Source organism: Leucopleurus acutus, assembly GCF_964270905.1.
Source record: "Leucopleurus acutus genome assembly, chromosome: 3".
In the NCBI taxonomy this organism is placed as follows: domain Eukaryota; kingdom Metazoa; phylum Chordata; class Mammalia; order Artiodactyla; family Delphinidae; genus Leucopleurus; species Leucopleurus acutus.
This window is the reverse complement of record NC_139145.1, coordinates 115,676,678-115,696,703: the sequence shown is the minus strand read 5'-3', so window position 1 is coordinate 115,696,703 and position 20,026 is coordinate 115,676,678. Positions and strand designations below refer to the sequence as shown.

Below are 20,026 nucleotides of genomic sequence, written 5' to 3'. Positions count from 1 at the left end.
AGAAAAATAAGAGGTTTATCAGGAAAAATAAAAATATAATAGAACAACAATGAATCAACAAGGTAAAACAGAACCCCAATCCAAAAGAGGAAAAAAGAAAAAAATGCACCTTGGCTATGGGGGCAGAGTGTAAGCTGGGGTGAAACAGGTAGGGGTGCGAGTTAGGGTGGGGCGGGACCTAGGCAGGTGGGGGGTGACATTTGAGCATGGGGTGGAGTGTAGGTGGTGATGTTCAGGCATTGGGCGGGGCCTCTGCTTAGGACCTGCGTGGAAGGGGAGAGGTAGCATGTCGAAAGAAGGGCCTCTGGAGTGTGGAGTTCTGGAGTTTGGAGGTAGGGCCCTGAGTGAGGGTGTGGGGGTGGGGTTTAGGCCAAGTGTTGGAGGGTGTCTCTGAGTGCAGAGCTGGGGCCCTGGGTCGGGGGGTGGGGGTGGGGACGGGGCTTGGTTTCTGCGAGGCAGGAGGGAGGCTCTGAGGGCAGAGGATTAAGCCTGGGAGCCCAACAAGCTCCCCGGTGCCTAAGTGGACAGGGAAAGCACTGGCCCCATTCCCTTCCATTCTTTTGTGCCTCTCCCCCACTGTCTCCCCCAGGGTCTCCCCCCGCCTGTGGACCCCTAACCGTGGGTGGGTCCCACTGGGTGTAGGAACTCCTCCTCTCCCTAGCCACCCCTCAGGGGTGCTGTCCCTTAGGTCCGGCCTTTACTTTTGCTCCCCCTTCCCTCTCTCCCACTTCCTCAGGACCTGTGTGGCTGGAGGGGGCCTCGGTAGGTAGAGGATCAGGCCTGGGATCTGAACAGGTTCCTGGGGGCCCAAGTGGGCAGGGGAAACCTGGCCACGCTCCCTTTTGATCCTCTGCCCTCCCAGTGGTTCCCCAATTTCCCCCTTTGGACGTGGGATTCCTTCCCCTCCCCCACCTGCCCCTTAGGGGTGCCAGTTCCGTCCCACCTCCACTTCTCCCCCCCCTTCACTCCCCCCACATCCCACATCCTACCCAGTTGCTGGGGGTTCCTGCCATCCCCTTAGGTGTCCGTTGTCCCCCACCGGTGCCTGCTAGGTGCCCTAGTTGTGCGGAGACGCGAATTCCCTGTCCTGCTAGTACGCTATCTTGACCCCACCCCTGTAACTAGCTCTTTTGCTTATTTAGCATGTCTTCAAGATTCATCCATGTTGTAGCATATATCAGTACTTCATTTCTTTTTATTGCCAAATACTACTTCAATGTTCAGATACAGTGTTTTTTATCTGTTCATCAGCTGATGGACATTTGAATTGTTTCCACTTTTTGGTTATTAAGAATAATGCTGCTGTGAACATTTCACGTACAGGTTTTTGTTTGGAGGTATGTTTTCATTCCTCTTGATGCCTACCTCAGAGTAGAATTGTTGAATCGTATGGCAACTCCCTGTTTAACATTTTGAGGAACTGTCAGACCCCCCACAAAGCAGCTGCACCATTTTACATTCCCACCAGCAATGTATTGTTTATGAAATTTAAAGTTAAATATTTCTGCAGCTCTATATCCAGTTAAATAGGCATGTATTGAGTACATGCACAATATATGTGAGGTACTGTATTATGTACTAAGTGGTAAGAAAATTGTAAACTAAATGTAAGCAATAGGGACTTCCTTGGTGGTCCAGTGGTAGAGAATCCACCTCCCAATGCAGGGGATGTGGGTTCGATCCCTGGTCGGGGAACTAAGATCCCACATGCTGTGGGGCAACTAAGCCCGAGCGCCTCAACGAGAGAGCGTGTGTGCTGCAAACTACGGAGCCCACAGTGCTCTGGAGCCCGTGCACCACAACTAGAGAGAAAACCCACACACCACAACTAGAGAGAAGCCCAAGCCCACACGCCACAATGAAAGATCCGCGTGCCTCAAGGAAGATCCTGCATGCTGCAGCTAAGACCTGACACAGCCAAATAAATAAACAAATAAATGAATAAATAAGTAAATCAAATTAATTAAATAAAAATAAATGTAAGCGAAAATTGTAAGCAGTACAGTGACATTCACATATACGGAAACTTTGTATAATTTAATTGTTATATAAACAAAGTGCTGTGGAACAGAAGGGAGTGATTAGTTCTGAGTATTGAAAATTTGGAAAAAACTGAGAAGTCAGCCTTGAATGTTTCAAATCACCTTTTGTATTAAGAATTTTTAATAACATGAACAGACATATTAGGTGAAAAAATTATTTCAAATTATATATATAGTATAATCTCAACTATATTATAAAAGTAGAAAAGGTAGGACACATACTAAATTATTAATGGTAATTATAGGTGGAATTATAGGTGAGTTTTTCTCCTGTAGCCTTCTCATTTCTACCAGAAGCATTATTATACTTTTGTATTCTGAAAAAAATGTATTAAAAATAATAAAAGCTAAATTATTAAGAGACTAAAGTTCATTGCATCTTATCATAGAGAAATTATCTATGGTTTAAAAAAAGGTATAATACTTTATAATTACCTGGTTTCTTTTTTTTTAAGTTTCATGCAGAAATTTATTTTGATCACGACTTACAAAGTTATGTCCTTGTGGATCAAGGCAGTCAAAATGGTACAATTGTAAATGGAAAACAGATTCTTCAAGTGAGTATATACTTATTAATTAAATACTTGCACATTATTTTAAAAAACTGAAATGAAACTTTTTATCCCTCAGGGCCATAGTTATTATACATATCATTTAGTTCAGATTGGTATTCACCCAAATGTGTTAACATGGAAGGGAATTCTTAGAAAGGGCTAAAAAATGTATACAGTAAGTGGATACTTAACTGTTGAGTTTTGACTTCTAATTATGTACCTGTGCCTTATTTTTGGAAATAAATGCATTTTAAAGCTATTCAGAGTAAATGTTCTTATAGCAACTTTAGGGGCCATCCTGTGTGTGTGTGTGTGTGTGTGTGTGTTTAAACTGTTAAAGGAAATGTTGTTAAACTGTAAACTCCTTGAAGGCAAGGGCTATGTCTATTTAGTTAACTCTTCTATCCCAACGTGTAACAAAGTGCTTTAGCACATAATAATATATGGAAGGGAGGGAGGGAGGTCTTAGTCTATAAGAATCAAAAATGAGATAAAACTGAATTATCAAGAGAGGACGGAAAAAGGGAAATATGATGCACCTATCTCCTTAACACTTCATCTTTTTGATTGTGATTTTTCATTTTGGTAGTAGACTGTTTGAAGTTTGAGTTGGGTATTTCTGTGATAGGATTGGGCATGGAGATGGGGAGATCAGTGGATTTTGATAATATAAAAATTAGAGGGCTTCCCCGGTGGCGCAGTGGTTAAGAATCTGCCTGCCAATGCACGGCACATGGCTTTGAGCCCTGGTCCTCGAAGATCCCACATGCCACGGAGCAACTAAACCTGCGAGCCACAACTACTGAGCCCATGTGCCACAACTAGTGAAGCCCATGTGCTTGGAGTTTGTGCTCTGCAATAAGAGAAGCCACTGCAGTGAGAAGCCCGTGCACCACAACGAAGAGTAGCCCCTGCTTGCTGCAACTAGAGAAAGCCCATGCCTGGCAACAAAGACCCAATGCAGCCAAAAATAAATAATAATAAATAAAATAAATATTAAAAAAAAATTAGAAGTTGCTCGGTTCTGCTGTCATCTTCTCAACTAGTAGAATATTACGCATCACCTTCAAGTTTTGTGGAAATGTGTGTGCATATGTCTATCTCATTGAGAACAATCTCAATTTTTATTTTTATAATCAGACATTACAGTAGACATAAAATAAATAAAATAACCATATGTAACTCTCTTGGGTTTGGCTTTGTAATTTTTTTCTCCTTTAGCCCAAAACTAAATGTGACCCTTACATACTTGAGCATGGAGATGAAGTGAAAATTGGAGAGACTGTGTTGTCCTTTCACATTCACCCTGGCAGTGATACCTGTGATGGCTGTGAACCAGGGCAGGTTAGAGCTCACCTTCGTCTTGATAAGAAAGATGAACCTTTTGGTATGTGAAACATACTGTTTATGGGCATGGTAGCTTTTTAATTCACTGCGTGTTCTAAAAAAGTATCAGTACCAGCTTCATATCTAATTGATATAATACTCTATTGAGATACATTTGTATTTAAGTGAATATTATCAAATGAGCCTAAGAAATGACATGTATTTGAAATTTGAGACCTAGACTAGTAGATTATGATTGTAGTTGGTTTTTCTGTGTAGTAATTTGTACTATTACAGCATTAGGTTACTTTATGACCAGGAATGATAATCATTAGCTCTGTTTTTGCTAATCCAGTCTATAGGCTTTTGAAGCAGTGCTGCAGTGGTAGCTAAATGTACTTCAAAGGAGTAATTGTGACATAAATAGAGATTGGTTTCCCTTTAACATCTGTTTACTGATATAAAAAGTCATCCACAGTTAAACTTTGATGTAAAATAGTAACATAGAAAATAATAGGCCAAGGTATTAAGATTTATATGTTGATATATTTGCTTTCCTACTTATAGTTTGTTTGATATATTATCTGTGTATATACCATTACCTTCTATAATAAATAATATTGTAAAATGTTACTATCTTGTTTAAAACCCACTCATCTAAGGCTTTAAAAATTGAAAGGTCCTTTTAACTAGTAAGTAATTTTTTTCACATCGTTTGTTTCCTTTAACTACCAACTATACACGTTCATTATGTATTTTTTGTTTTCTCATACTACATTATGAAAATGAGTATGGCACATTACATAGTAATGTGAATCTTGGGTTCTGTTATTTTTCTTCTGCACAAGCTTATGTTCCTTTGGAAAACTCACAATATTTCTGCATTTGGATTTCTATTACAGTAACCATATTGAAAAATTAAGATGTTCAGTGTTTCTTTCAGTATCTAAAACATTCCTATAATCTTTTGAGTTTTGGTTTACTTTCCAAGTAGATTTAATTACCAAAATGCTGAAGGGACATCATCACAACCTAAGATCCTTTTATATTAATTTATTTGAACTTTTTATTAATCTGCAGATGGGATACTAGTACTATTAGTTTTTCATTATTAAATAAACAGTATTATATCATATTTAGTGTTTTTTTTTTTCTTTAAACCAAACTCAATTTTTCCTTTTAGTTGGTCCAACTCTAAGTAAGGAGGAAAAAGAGCTGGAAAGGAGAAAAGAATTAAAGAAAATACGAGTAAAATATGGTTTGCAGGTAAGGGAGTTAAATATTGTTACATGTGTTAAACTGTGCATCTGGTTTGGTATAAAACTGCCTGTACATAAGCATAGTCCATTTTTATATATAAAAAGAGAGCTATTTAGAATGATTCTGAGATTTATGTAGTTCCTGTTAGTTTTTTACTGTTTACCTCAACAACTGTTGAGGTTGGAGTAGGAAAGTGATGATAATACCCTATATTGGAATAGCCATTTCTGGTTTTTAAAAAACTTGCATTAAAATGGTACCCTCGAAAAACACAGTTGGAGGACTAATACTGCCTGATTTCAAGACTTATTATAAACTACAGCAATAAAGACAGTATAGTACTGGCAAAAAGATAAATATGTTGATGGAACAGAATAATGAGTCCAGAAATAGACCCATATAGATAGATAGATACATAGATAAATGTGTATATGTGTGTGCGTGTGTGTGTGTGTATGATTTTCAACAAAGGCATGAAGGCAATTTGGTGGAAAGAGGATGGTCTTTTTTCAGCAGTCAGTGCTAGAACAATTAGATAGCCATATACAACAACAATAACCTTGATCCCCACCTCATAACATATAAAAATGAACTCAAAATGACTATACATATAAATTTAAACTTCTAGAAGCAAACCTTAAAAAAAAAGTCAAAGATTTTTTAAGGTATCTAACACTAAATGCACTATCCATAAAAGCACAAATTGTACTTCCTTCAAAACTTCTGTTCTTCCAAAGACACGATTAAGAGAATGAAAAGATAAGCCACAGACTGGGAAAAATATTCGCAAATCATATATCTGATAAAAGTCATGTATCTTACACCTAGAGTATATAAAGAACTCTGAAAACTCAATAAGGGAAAACAACTTAATTTAAAAATAAGCAAAAGATTTGAATAGACACTTCACCAAAGCAGGTGGCAAATACACACATGAAAAGATGTTCAGTATTATTAGTCATTGGGGAATTGCTATTTAAAACCAATTAAAAAGACTGACCATACTAAGTGTTGGTGGGCATGTGGAGGAACAGGAACTCTCATACACTGCTGGTGAAAATATAAATGGTGTGATTGCTTTGGAGAAGAGTTTAGTACTTTGTCAAAAATTTAAATGTACACCTACTATATTATTCACCATTCTACTTCAGAGTATTTCATTTCTATCCAAGAGAAATGAAAGCATATGTTCATACAAAAACTAGTGAGCAAATGGTCACAGCAGCTTTTTTTCTAAAAGCCAAAAACTGGAAAAAACTCATCTGTCCATCATTAATGGATAAACAAACTATGTTAAATCTATGTGGTCAAACACTCTAGCAATAAAAAAGCATAAGCTATTGATACAGATTACAACATGGATGAATCTCAAAATGATTGTGCTGAGTGAAAGAGCCAGACAAAAAGAGTACAGTTGACCGTTGAAAAACCCGGGGATTAAGTGTGCTGACTCTCACCTTGGTTGAAAAATCTGCACGTAGCTGGTACTCAGCCCTCTATGTCCACAGTTCCTGTATACCTGGGGTTCTTCATCCACAGATTCAACCAATTGCAGATCGTGTAGTACTGTAGTATTTAGCGCTGAAAAAAAATCTATGTATAAGTGGATCCACGAAGTTCAAACCCATGTTGTTCAAAGATCAACTCAACATGCTATATACTTCGATTCTATAAAATTCTAGGAAAGCAAACCTAATGTATCATGGCAGAAAGATCAGTGGTTGCCTGGCTACAGGAGAAGATGCACAGGGAGAGGGGCTGGAGGGATAGATTACAAAGAAGGACGAGGATACTTTTGTGGGAGATGAATATGTTTATTATCTTAATTGTGATGGTTTCATAAGTGGATACGAATCTCAAAAGTAACTGTACACTTTATGTGTAATTTATTGTATGTTAATTATACCTCAGTAAGGCAGTTTAAAAAAATTACCATTTAATCCTATAAGTAGACCAGAAAACTAATTAATATTGCCATTTTACATTAGAGAAACTAGAGCTGGTCACCTACCTACTAAACGACAGAGCTAGATATAGGATCTAGGTCTTAAGTGTATTTGTCCAGTGTTTTTTACACTTTATGAACAAGTCAGAAAAGATGCTGCCAAAATAACATTTTTATGCAGAATTGTATTTTTTGTTACTGTTGTACTAAGGGAGAGAAATCATAATAGAAAAAAATGTTAAGAGGTTAATTTGGGAGGAAAATAGAAGATATATAAGGAGAGATTAAAATGTTTTTTCAAAAATTTTAGCTTAATTTCTGCATCATTTTCTGGGGGGAATACCCATTAGGGTTGGTGGTCTGTATTTTTCTGTTTTGAAAGCAAAATTAAGTAAAAACTTCTGTGGTACTTTCCTTGTATTGCTCTAGCAGTCTGTAGCATCTTTTTGGATGAATGTTTTACTTTTTATGTAAAGATTAGCAAATAGTAACAAAAGGGAAGAGGAGCCTTTGAAACCCCAAGCTGAATTGCCTGTCTCTTTTGTGCCACTGCCATATCTTGTGTATACCTTAATTGTCGAACCAGTCATACTGTAACATGCTGAAGACTGTGTGTGTCTGCACTTTAGGATTACAAATTTCTTTGCATTCTGTCACCTAGCATAGGGCATAACTTACTCTTTACTTAGAAAATATTTGTGGAGTGACTGATTAATCATGTAATGAAGCTGTATTGAAGCAAAAAGCTATTATTATTGCCAGGGTAAAAGAGCATTTATTTCCTTTTATCTATTTTTTAAAGACTTTCTACATTTTTCCCTTCTAAGGAACAGTATCAAAATATTTTAGGTCCTTTGGAACTTTCAGTTCCTTAGAGAAAAGGAGAAGTAGATTTTTTTTCCCCAGCCCCAGGGGTTCTCCATATTTTTTTGAATACTGGTAGTTCATATGAGAATATGAGTACACAGCATTGATTCAAAATATACTATATTTTCACTATATTAAAGGGGATAGAATAGATATATTCAATAATGTAATTGTCTTAATTTGTATATCTTAATTTATATCATGGCTTATTTAATGGAGACCACATTGAACCATATTTGCTAAGCAAGGCAAATATACAGACATTATATTTTTATTTATTAGTTTTGTTTTCCTCAATGAATATTTCATGTTTATGAAGAATACAGACTACGAAGATGAAAAGGCTTTGAAGAATCCAAAATATAAAGATAGAGCTGGAAAACGTAGGGAGCAGATTGGAAGTGAAGGAACTTTCCAAAGAGATGATGCTCCTGCATCTGTTCATTCGTAAGTATTAAATTTTAATTGCTTGAAACAGTCTTTGTACCGTAATCAGATTCATAGGGTGATGTGATTTATAGGGCTATATAATCTGATAGGTAGCCTTTTAAAGGAATAATATAGATCAAGATGGAAACTCTACATCTGTTTACATTTTCCTCTAATATTGGTATTGCGTTATTCCCTAGAAAATTACTGATCATATATGTAAGTATACATACAGATTTATCACATACAAACTTAAACACACATATATATGCATAGCTAACATTGTAACCACACAATTGAGTGACCATACTTTTATATATTAGATATTTAGGACGCTGGGCTAGTAAGAAATTGGTATGGACTGATACTTTTAATAGTTATTTCAGAACTCAACTGCTTCTGTTCTTGACCCTGAAATACTATTTTTCTTACTGTTTTTTTTTTTGCGGGGGGGGCTGCGTCGCGTCTTAGCTGTGGCACGCGGGATCTTAGTTGTGACACGTGGGATCTTTCATGCGGGGCGCGGGCTTCTTTCTAGTTGTGGCGCCTGGGCTTAGTTGCCCCGTAGCATGTGGGATCTTAGTTCCCCGACCAGGGATGGAACCCGCATCCCCTGCATTGGAAGGCGGATTCTTAACCACTGGACCACCAGGGGAGTCCCTTACTTTTTTTTTTTTTTTTTTTTTACGGTACACGGGCCTCTCATTGTTGTGGCCTCTCCCTTTGCGGAGCACAGGCTCCGGACACGCAGGCTCAGTGGCCATGGCTCATGGGCCCAGCCGCTCCGCAGCATGTGGGATCTTCCTGGACCGGGGCACGAACCCGTGTCCCCTGCATCGGCAGGTGGACTCTCAACCACTGCGCCACCAGGGAAGCCCCCTTACTTATTTTTGATTCAGTTCGTTTCTCTTGGTAAACTAGCATTGATAAACAAGAAAAATGTAATTTTGAAGCCTACAAAATGATTATATTTCTGCATTTAATCATATATTAGCTACATTTTGTTTCTCAGAATATAAATTCTAGGTTTAGTTAACATTTAAATCTTTCATGTAGAACTAACAATTAGTTACTAAATTTTGACTTATTATCATTTTATTGATTCTAAGATATACTACTTGGATGGAATTTTACAGTTACATGTGACAGCAGTTTTTTCTTAATGGTACATAGACTAACAGTGCATCTTAGAATTTATGGAGTCACATTTTATGAGGTATAGCATTTTAAATTAGATATGCTAAGCAACATGACAAATATATTTTAAGGTTTAATATTTTTGAAATAATTGCTGGAGAATATGAAGATTGCATTACAGTTAAATTAGAAGACAGAAATGAAAAATGAAATCCATTGGTCTGACATTGCTTGGGTTATTGTTATTGAAGAGCTAATTTACATATTCTGTAGAACTGAAAAGACAATGTGATAGAACATAAAATTAAAATACCCTTAAATTAGCAGACCATAAAATCATAAAACAAAATGCAAATAGTTAATGAGAGGTTTAGTTTCATTTTAACTTTTTTTGTTGATGTTAAATTCACAAATGTAAGTATCAATATCAGTGATACATCATAAGATTAACACATTGCAGAATACATGTCCTGGTCAAGAAATAGAAAATTATCAGTAACCGCAGAAAGCTACCCTCCTAGTGTCCCCTCTTAATCACTATTCCTCTCTCCTCCCCAAAGGTAACTATTCTACTGACTTCACCTGCATCAGATTAATTTCACGTATTTTTTAACTTTAAATAAATGGAATAATTTAGTATTTATTTTGTGTCTATATTCTTTTTGTTCAGCATTACTTTGTTATGTTCGGTACGTTTTATATTATATTGCCATATAATATTCTCTTGTATGAATATGCCACAGTTTATCCACTTTACCACTGATGGACATCTGGATTGTTTCTGATTTGTGGTTATTGTTAGATTTGACTGCAAAACATTCCCTTTTCTGTTAAATAGTGTATGTAGGAGTAGAATTTGTGTATCTTCAACTTTATTAGGTAATGCCCAGTAGTTTCTAAAGGAGTCGTACCAGTTATTTTTAATTCATGAATTTATTATAAATGTGACTTAAATGGTCTTTTAGAAGTCAACTCTCATCTTACTTTTCTCTAAAGTGAAATTACTGATAGCAATAAAGGTCGGAAGATGTTGGAAAAGATGGGTTGGAAAAAAGGAGAGGGCCTAGGGAAGGACGGTGGAGGAATGAAAACTCCGGTAAGACTTGAGATTTCTTTCATTCTTTATTCTTGTAATGGATATATTTACTGTACTTACTATATGCCAGGTGTTGCCTTAAGTGCTAGGAGTGTTGTAGCAAGCAAAAAGAGACATAATTACTACCTTTGTGGCAATCACAGTTACCAAATATATGTGTTTATGATGTGTTTTGTTTTGTTTTTAAAGTTCTTAGGAAGGCTCTTAGAGTTTTTTCCTTCATCAGACTAGGATAGTGAATGTTATTTCCTGAGCCAGAAGTTCTTCTGTGTCTTTTAGTTATTTTTAATGACTTCTTCACTGTGCCTTGTCCTAACATGCAAGAGCAATCACAGTGTTACTTTACGAACAGGCAGACTCTGTACTAGCTGGAGAATCTGTTTTAGGTTCAAGATTCAGAGCATGTAACAAGCAATAGAGAGAATCATGTCTGGAAAACAATACAGTGGTTTAATTCTATAGTCCCATGGTTCATCAGAGGTTCAGATTCTCTTTCACAAAAACCTTACAAAGTAGTAATATGATCAAAGAACTTTCTTGATAATTAGTTGGTACCTGAAGAAATAATGGGTGCATCAGTGTGAGTTTAATGTAAATTTTCTCATTTCATTGAGGTACAGTGGGATGAACATGGGTTTAGTAGTCAGGTTAGAATATGTGTTCTATTACTAGCTGTGTGACTTAGGGCAAGTTTGGATTTCAGTTTTCATATGTAAAAATAGGGATAATGAGAACTCTTTCAGGGATGTCTGAACATAAAGCCCCTAGGATGGTGCCTGAAATATATTAGGCACTCAGTAACTGGTGGCTTGTAATGGTTCTCAAAATAATGCGAAGTCCTCCCCTCCTTTTATTGAAAATAAACAAGTTCTCTTTTTATGACTCTTAATGTTTAACTTACCTGTTCACTTACTTAGGTGAGGCTTGGACTGTAGGTTTAAATACATCCATTGCTTTTACTTCTCGTTAGAGTAGATGACAGGTTGATTCTGCAGCATCTCAGTGAAATTTGGTGATTGCTGTTTAAGGAGCATTCTGTTTTCTGTAGAGTCATCTGTACTTATTGACAAGCAAGACAATGTATAATCATGTATTTATTCCTGTATGTATTTGATGCATTTGACAGTTTTTTCTTATGCATCAATCTTTTCTAATTCAAAGAATTATAGTTAAAGTACCAAATTGGATATAGCAGATTTCAGTGTGTTTAGATACTACAGTAAGTTCTCTTCTTAACTTTTGGTAACAGATCCAGCTTCAACTTCGGCGAGCACATGCAGGCTTGGGGACAGGCAAGCCATCTTCAATTGAAGATGTTCACCTTCTCCAAAACAAGAGCAAAAAGAACTGGGAGAAAGCACGAGAGAGGTTTGCTGAAAACTTCCCGGAAACTAAATCTCAGAAAGATGCACCAGGGACTGTGCCTTGGGTCAAAGGGACTGTAGAGTGAAGGTCAGTCATAGAACACAAAAGCTTTTTTATAAAATTTGGAAACTCTTGTTTAATAGCAGAAATTTTCTCTCCAAAAGAGTCAGTGGCATGAGGGAACCGTGTCACAATTTACCCGCTCTTGATTCAGAAATGTGTAATAAAGTGTGGTTTGCAGTTTTGGTTTTTTTTTTTTTTTTTGGTATGTGGGCCTCTCACTGTTGTGGCCTCTCCCGTTGCGGAGCACAGGCTCTGGATGTGCAGGCTCAGCGGCCATGGCTCACGGGCCCAGCTGCTCCGCCGCATGTGGGACCCTCCCAGACTGGGGCACGAACCCATGTCCCCGGCATTGGCAGGCGGACTCTCAACCACTGCGCCACCAGGGAAGCCCTGGTTTGCAGTTTTTAAAAAACATTTTTAAAAACTAATAAATAGTGACTGAATCAAGTTATGCTATGAGTGGACTAAAGTTCACAGGGCACAGATGAGCTTATCAAGCTTTGTTACTTTATTTTGTCATTTGCAAGACCCATATAAGCAACTAGCCATATAAGCAAAATTCATGTAACCACTAACTTAAATGTACATTTGTCCTTGTCTCCTTATATTCTCCATTATTGTACGATGCATAACAAAAGAAACATCGAAAGTTTATAAAAACAATTCTGACTATATACATCCTTGTTTATGCCCTTTAGGACCTAGGTAGAAAATGTTGAGAAAACATGGGTAGTGGTGTATAAATGTTATTATATTTGAAATAACCCAAGTAATATTATTGAAGAACTAATGAACTGCTGACATGTTGTAGAAAATCAGTCTCATTGTTTTCTTCTGTGAAGAATCTGTTGATTTGTACTATATATTAAGCATTTACCTTTGGTTTGTTTCATAGCTGAAATATTTAGATATGAACAGTTGAGTACAGTATTGAAATATTCAGTGTGCTGGCATTTGTAGTTTTGATAAATCCCATTGCTGGCAATGGAGTTGTGCCAGAAAAATCTGATTTCTACTGCAGAAGGGTTACCTAGCCAAGGCCTCAAACTCAAGATACTTTTTGAAAACATCTTCAAATGCAATAAAAAACATTATAACATCAAAAAGAATGATTCATTGAACCAATAATTTAAACATACTGGTCTGCTTTGAACTCATGACCAGCCAGAATTTTCCTCTGTAAATTGGCAGCACAGTAATGAAAGGATGCTCTCAGATTTTCGGAGACTGCAGTGCAGCTTTCTGAGTGCGGGTGTCACCGCTCTGCCCGTTAACACTGTTCTTTTCCTTTCTGTTCAACTTTTCTCTCAGGTTTTTGCTGGGAAATCAATGCTGGAACTGATCTTTTCTCATAATGAATATAAGCTATATAGCTCCTTCATCTACTATAAAGAAATGTCTTCAAGATATAGAAATAGGAAAGGAAAATTCTGGAAAAAAGTATGCAGTGGGGAAGATAATTCAGAAAGAAAGCTACCTGTTGGGGTTTCTGGTCTTAATGTACAGGGTACTTAGGAAGAAAGGGCGGTGTGGAAAGAAAAATAAATATATTACTAAAGATGAGACATATGACCAAACAATTGTCAAGTTATTAAAGGCCTAAGATGGGAAAAACAGAGGTCCTATAATTCTAAAAATCTAGATTAAGTATTTTTCTGTATCCTTTTTGGCCACCTACATACCCTAACACATACACATATATGTACATTAGACTTGGAGGCACTAGGAGTGTCCTGCATTATTTTCTCTAAAGTATAAAAATTACTCATCTAAATGTGGTTCTGGTGCCGGTGCCCTACATATAGGTAACAATATAGGATCCTCAGAGTAAACTTGCTTCTGGTAGATCTCAACTCATTGGGTTAGTATACAACTGTCTATGTAATATTTCCCATTTTTATTACTAGATTGTGGAAAACTTTTTCATTGTTTTCTTTTGTTAAGAAAATGGAAACTTGAAAATGGTGATAAAAATTGAAATATATGTGATATTTGCTTTATAAAAACCCTTTGCAGATCTAAAGTCTCAGGGCTATACTATACTGGTTAAAGCACTGAATAATGAAAATGTCTGGTTCTATTTCTACCTGTGAAATGAGAATATTTAACTCACATGTTTGTCTTGAATAGAAAATGGGAAAATGTATGTAAAAGCACTTTGTAAATTGTAAAAGTAGTACAGATGTGAGCTTCTGTTTGTTTAGAAGCATAAATATGGATTATGTACAATTTGAATTACACATAAAGTTGTTTTGCGTCTAATATTTAAAACTATAGTTTATTCATGCAGTATAAATTTATTAACTTAATAGCCTTTAAGTGTTTAAGTGGAGCTACAAGTTGCTGAATTTTGAGAAATCTAACATATTTTGCCAGAACATGAGAAGCTGGCAAAATTGAGAACAGAAGAAACCATCACCATTACAGTAAAATAACAGAAATTGTTTTCTAGAATTAAATAGCCAGGAAGCACTTTTTCTCAGAAAGGGGGGGATTTTTTTCTGTCTGTTTTTAAAAGTTTTTACTTCTGATGTTTCACTTACTCTAGTTGTGAACTTATGAAAAGTTATGGTTCACCCAATTCAAACACCTTCCAACTTTTCATGTAAAAGATTATTTCTTAATTCGGCACATTTTCAAGGGGCAGGCAAAAGAAATAGAAATTTCCAACAAGGAGAGATTGTATACAAAGGCCTTCCTTAACGAGTTGCAGGAAAGAGGGGTGTGCTTGGCAGGGAGCCAGAAAGGCGTTTCTAGACCTAGCATCTAAAGGTGTTCTCAAGAACAGCTGAAAGTATTTCCCCATTGTGTTGTTCTAAGTGTGCTTCTTATTTTTGTAGGGCATCACTTATATCTCTGCCTTGAATCTTTGATCTAAAACATTTCCTTTTACTTTTTCAGGCTTTAAAGTGGAAATACATTTGGATTCTTTAAAATGAGTCACTGTTTACATGTGTGTCTGTGTATCAGGGCCCAGGCTTTCTCTTTGCCTTTCTGCTTTACTCTTTTTAGTGCTGGCTTATGGCATTGTGTTGCAAAATGACTTTTGGAACCCCAGTCATCATAGTCATGTCCAAAACAGAAGAAAGGGGAAAGAACAGTCAGTATTCCTGTTCTCTTTTATCAGGAAAGCAAAAGCTTACTCAGAAACTCTCACAACAGACTTCTACTTAGGGTTATTAGCCAGAGCCTGATAACATTACTGCCCATAGCCGCAAGGGAAGTTGAAAAGGTAGGCCAACAGGATGGTCTCACTTGCCTTAAGCCAATCATTAACTATCACCTAGGGCAGAACATGTTGCTTGTTGGAACAAAATCAGGTTCAGTGAGCAAGGCAGAGGGGGACAATGGCTACTGAATGGGCAGGTAACTGTCTGCCAGATAACCCAGCTATCCATTAGTGGTGACTTGGGGTGTTGGTTAAATTGTGATGCAGGCCTACTATGTAATACTTTGTAGCCATTCAGACGAGTAAGATAGAACTGTCTATACCATGATAGAGAAGAATATTCTTATTACATTGCTGATTTAAAAAAGCAGATTGGGGCTTCCCTGGTGGTGCAGTGGTTAAGAATCTGCCTGCCAATGCAGGGGTCACGGGTTCAAGCCCTGGTCTGGGAAGATCCCACATGCCGCGGAGCAACTAAGCCCATGTGCCACAACTACTGAGCCTGCGTGCCACATCTACTGAAGCCTGCGTGCCTAGAGCCCATGCTCCACAACAAGAGAAGCCACCGCAGTGAGAAGCCCAAGGAGTGAGCAGATTTTTCCTTTTTATCATTTCTATATTTGAACTTTAAAGCAGTAAAAGTGTGTAGTTAACTATGTGTATTCATAGACATTTATAATAAGTAGAAATACAACACCAGGAAGAGTGGAGAGGCATTCAGGGCTCAAGCCCAGGTATCTTCCTCACACTCATATGCCCAATTTCATTTACCAGCTATACTCCCATGGCTTCCAGGTTGTCTTAGCAGGACACATATCCAACTCAAAGTCACCTTAAATGTAGCTTATCTAAGACTGAACCCAGAGTCTTCTCCAAACCCTGTCTCTTCCAGTTTACTCTCAGCTAGCAGCACCATCTGCCCAGTTATGCAAGCCAAAACCTAGGAGTCGGTCTCTATTTCACTACCACACCCTCTCTCCTCTTTCCCCTGACTTCCAATATAGTGAATCAGTTCACTGTCACTACTCGCCTGGATTATTCTACTGGCTTCCTAACTGGTCTTCCTGCAGCCACTCCTTCCCTCTAGTCCGTCCTCCACACTGCAGACACAGCGTCTTCAAAACTCCTGTTTCATCATCTCCTGTTTAAATTGTCCTCATGGCTTTCCATTACTCTGAGGACAGAAACAAAATCCTAGCCCATAAGTCCCCACCTGGTCTAACCACTGCCAGCCTTTCCCGTCCTGTCTCGTATTACCCTCCCACTCGTTCTCTGGTCTCCAGCACTCTGGCCTTTTTTTCAGTTCCTCAGACATGCCATATCCTCTCTCATCCCAGGGCTGCCTATATTTTGTTATGTCTGGAATGCTCTTCCTCTACCCTTTTACCTAGTTAACTCTGACATATTCTTTAGATCTCTGCTAATTGATTCTTCTTCAGGGATGGCTCCCTTGTCTCTCTAATTGTCTTTGGTACATGTTCTTGAAAATCCATATTTGTTTCATTTAGATTACTTATTTGGGTTCACAGCTAAATAGTGTGATTTGTATATTTGTCCGTGTAAGCAAGATTTTGTTTTTTCTTGCAACTGCGTTCCTGGCGCCTAGCACCATACACTTACATGCATAGAAGAGGAAGGGCAAGATGGGTTTGGGGAACCACAAGTGGCTTGATATGGATGGAGTTTTATGTGACTGAGGAAATGGAAGGAACTGAAGCTACAAGAGGATGTAAAGCAATGGCTTTCGAGCCATTTTGACCATGATCCACATTAAGAAATACAATTTATATCACAGCTCAGAATGTGAGGGTGTGTGTGTGCGTATATAACAGGTTTTATATACCAATACTTAGCCATTAGTTCATGTAATGCACTTTTATTTTTGTTTTCCAAATCAGATTCCAGCCACTAAAGTGATTTCATAATTCACTAATGGGCTGTGCCCTACAGTTAGAAAAAGACTCATCTAAACTTGGTTTTCAAACTTTTTGACAGAACCTGTGGCATTGCCTTAGGAGCTACAGGGGTAGGGGTGTGTGTGTGTGTGTGTGTGTGTGTGTGTGTGTGTGTGTGTGTGTGTGTGTGTGTGTGTGTGTGTGTGTGTGTGTGTGTGTGTGTGTGTGTGTGTGTGTGTGTGTGTGTGTGTGAGTGATAGGGGTGGGAAGGGGTTGGGATGCCAAACTGGTGACTCCAGTTCTCATGCCATTAACAGAATAGGTCTACATTGATCTGGTTTACAATTCAAGATTCCAAATAGATTTCAAATGAAGAAAGAGTTTCACTGATTAAAGAAGAGGAGGTTGGGGTAGGGAGGAGAACTGAGCCACTTATGTACAGTTGCTCTCACATAATGTGTTAAGAAATTTGGTTCTTATCTCTTTGCAAATGAGGAATTTCTGAAGGATTTTAAGCCCGGAAGGGTTCTCATTAGATTGCTTTATAGCAAAATAACTGGCTGATTGAAGAGAGGCAGAGTGGAGGCTAGCAGACCTCCTTGAGGGCTTGTTCTATCAAATATTTATTATTGAGCATGCAGCAGGGGCTGGGCAGACCTGTGAGGGCAGAGAACTTGTTTGTCTTAGTCACTGCTGGGTCTTCAGTACCTGCCACAGGGTTGGATGCTTAGGAGGTGTTCATTAAGCATTTGTTAATAGGGTGGATGGAACACACATTTGTGGTATGTTAGGTACTGTTCTAAGTAAGCACTTAACATATATTATCTTCTTTGTTTCTGCCAGTATTTTATGAATTAGAAAGCTGAGACTTAGGTGTTTATTTTGCTCAAGGCCAAAAAGTCTGTGTGACAGAGTGGTAGAGCTGGGGTTTAAGTTTTTATTCTTTTCATCCCAGTGGGATGGTTAAGAGCACTGGCTGAAGAGTCTGACTGACCTGGGTTCAAATCACAGCTCCACCACTCCTCAGCCGAGTGACATTTAAAAATTTATTTAAACCTCTAGCTTAATGTCTTCATGGGGTTGTTGGGAAGTTTAAATGAGAGAAGGCCTGTGTGGCACTGAGCACCGTGCCCAGTGCATAATAAGCCCTCAGATATTAGTGACTGTTAGTGTTATTATGCTGTGCGATCAATACCAAGGGCGCGGGACTTCCCTGGTGGCGCAGTGGTTAAGAATCCGCCTGCCAGTGTAGAGGACACAGGTTCGAGCCCTGGTCCGGGGAGATTCCACATGCCACGGAGCAACTAAGCCTGTGTGCCACAACTACTGAGCCTGAGCTCTAGAGCCCACGAGCCACAACTACTGAGCCCACGCGCCACCGCTACTGAAGCCTGTGTGCCTAGAGCCTGTGCTCCACAACAAGAGAAGCCACCACAATGAAGAGTAGCCCTCGCTCACCGCAACTAGAGAAAGCCTGTGCACAGCAGCGAAGACCCAACGCAGCCAAAGATAAATAAATTTATTAAAAAGAAAAAAAAAATACCAAGGGCACGGTTGGGAGTAGACTCCTGGAGCAGAGATGGTGGTTATTAGTAGAACTCAGGGAGGATGACGGTTGAGGCGAGTAAGTGGATGGGTCGACTTCATTCCCTGAGGTGATGATACGTGGACAAGACTGCATCAGGAGCTGGGTTTCTTAATGAATATTGGAGAATGAACAGGAGACCGGTAGATGATAGACGGTGAGAAAGGGTAGAAGGTATCATGGGTGACCCTTTGAGGTCATCCTCAAAGAAGGGGTGGATTTTGCATGACTTTGGAAATGAAGCCATTGGAGAAAATGATACGGAGGTCTCGCAGGTCACCCTGGCTCTCAGTACCCTGTGGGAGCAGGGAAGCTACAGGGAGAACTCGAACAACTAGATTTCAGATACTTTTATATAAGAATAAAAGTTCAGCAGCAATGCATTCCTTCAGCAGGTGGCCTTAATATAGGCCAGGCACTATTCTCGGCACTTGGGATACAGCAGTAAACAAATTGGGCAAGACTTGCTGCAGTCTTGGAGCTTACATTTATTTTTAGATACTATTTGGTAGAATGCAAAGGCCAAGTAGTCACATGAGGGTCTTGATAGTTTCAAAAAAAGTATTAATCCAAAATGGTTTCTGTTCACTTCAAAGTTTTTTCAAAAGCCGAAGTTCTTGGGGTGGAGGGGAAGGGGCAATTTTTTGTTGTTTTTAATGCCTTCAGATCTGTCTCTAAATCAGACCTTTTTAGGGAAATCTTATAAACTCTGCCTTCAAAATATTTTAGTCATGTTTTTAAGGGTTTTGGTTATGTAGACAGCAGTAGAACCTTACTGAGGCTGCAGCCCCTCATTTGATTATGTATCTCCTCTAATTACCTGAAATAATAGTAACTCTGCCTGCTCAGACCCTGGGGTTTTGTGGTTCTAAGTCTGAACAATAGAGCACTGAAGTACCAAGAAAAAAAAGCAACATTTATCAGGTTGTTAGAAATTGGAGTTGATGGAAAACATTTAAATCAAAAAGTCCCTGGAGGATGAAGAGCAGACATACTTGGGGAAGCTAATGTGATGGAGGCAAACAATGTTGCGTGTCTGCTGAGTAAGAAAGACTTTCAGAAATTTTTCCAGCTGAAAGCTAGCTTTCCTCATCTCTGTTAAAATGCCCAGAAATTTCCTCATCTACGTTTCATTGCCCAGAAAGCAAGACAGGGAAAAGTTGGTGGACTATTATTAAACATATTTAAACACGTGGCAGTGTGTTACTTAGCTTCCAGTTACTAACAGACTTCTGCCAGCTCATTCATCTGCTCATTACTTACCTTGACCAAAGGCCCAGGAGAATATATACT

At 38.4% G+C, this 20,026-nt stretch overlaps 1 protein-coding gene across 2 annotated transcripts in view; it reads left to right on the top strand.

Annotated features, from left to right (window-relative positions):
- AGGF1 (angiogenic factor with G-patch and FHA domains 1) overlaps positions 1-14,703 on the top strand; it is a 49,628-nt gene extending 34,925 nt beyond the window's left edge. The window contains exons 9-14 of one of the 2 annotated variants that reach the window (XM_082837227.1): positions 2,498-2,599; positions 3,818-3,983; positions 5,106-5,188; positions 8,314-8,441; positions 10,557-10,656; positions 11,906-14,703. In XM_082837227.1, coding sequence (XP_082693353.1) covers positions 2,498-2,599; positions 3,818-3,983; positions 5,106-5,188; positions 8,314-8,441; positions 10,557-10,656; positions 11,906-12,106 — 780 coding nt within the window. In that variant the 3' untranslated portion in view covers positions 12,107-14,703. Of the gene's footprint in view, positions 1-2,497; positions 2,600-3,817; positions 3,984-5,105; positions 5,189-8,313; positions 8,442-10,120; positions 10,200-10,556; positions 10,657-11,905 lie in introns of those variants that run through there. The other variant, XM_082837228.1, reaches the window with a different exon arrangement.
- Positions 14,704-20,026: the final 5,323 nt, after the last annotated feature.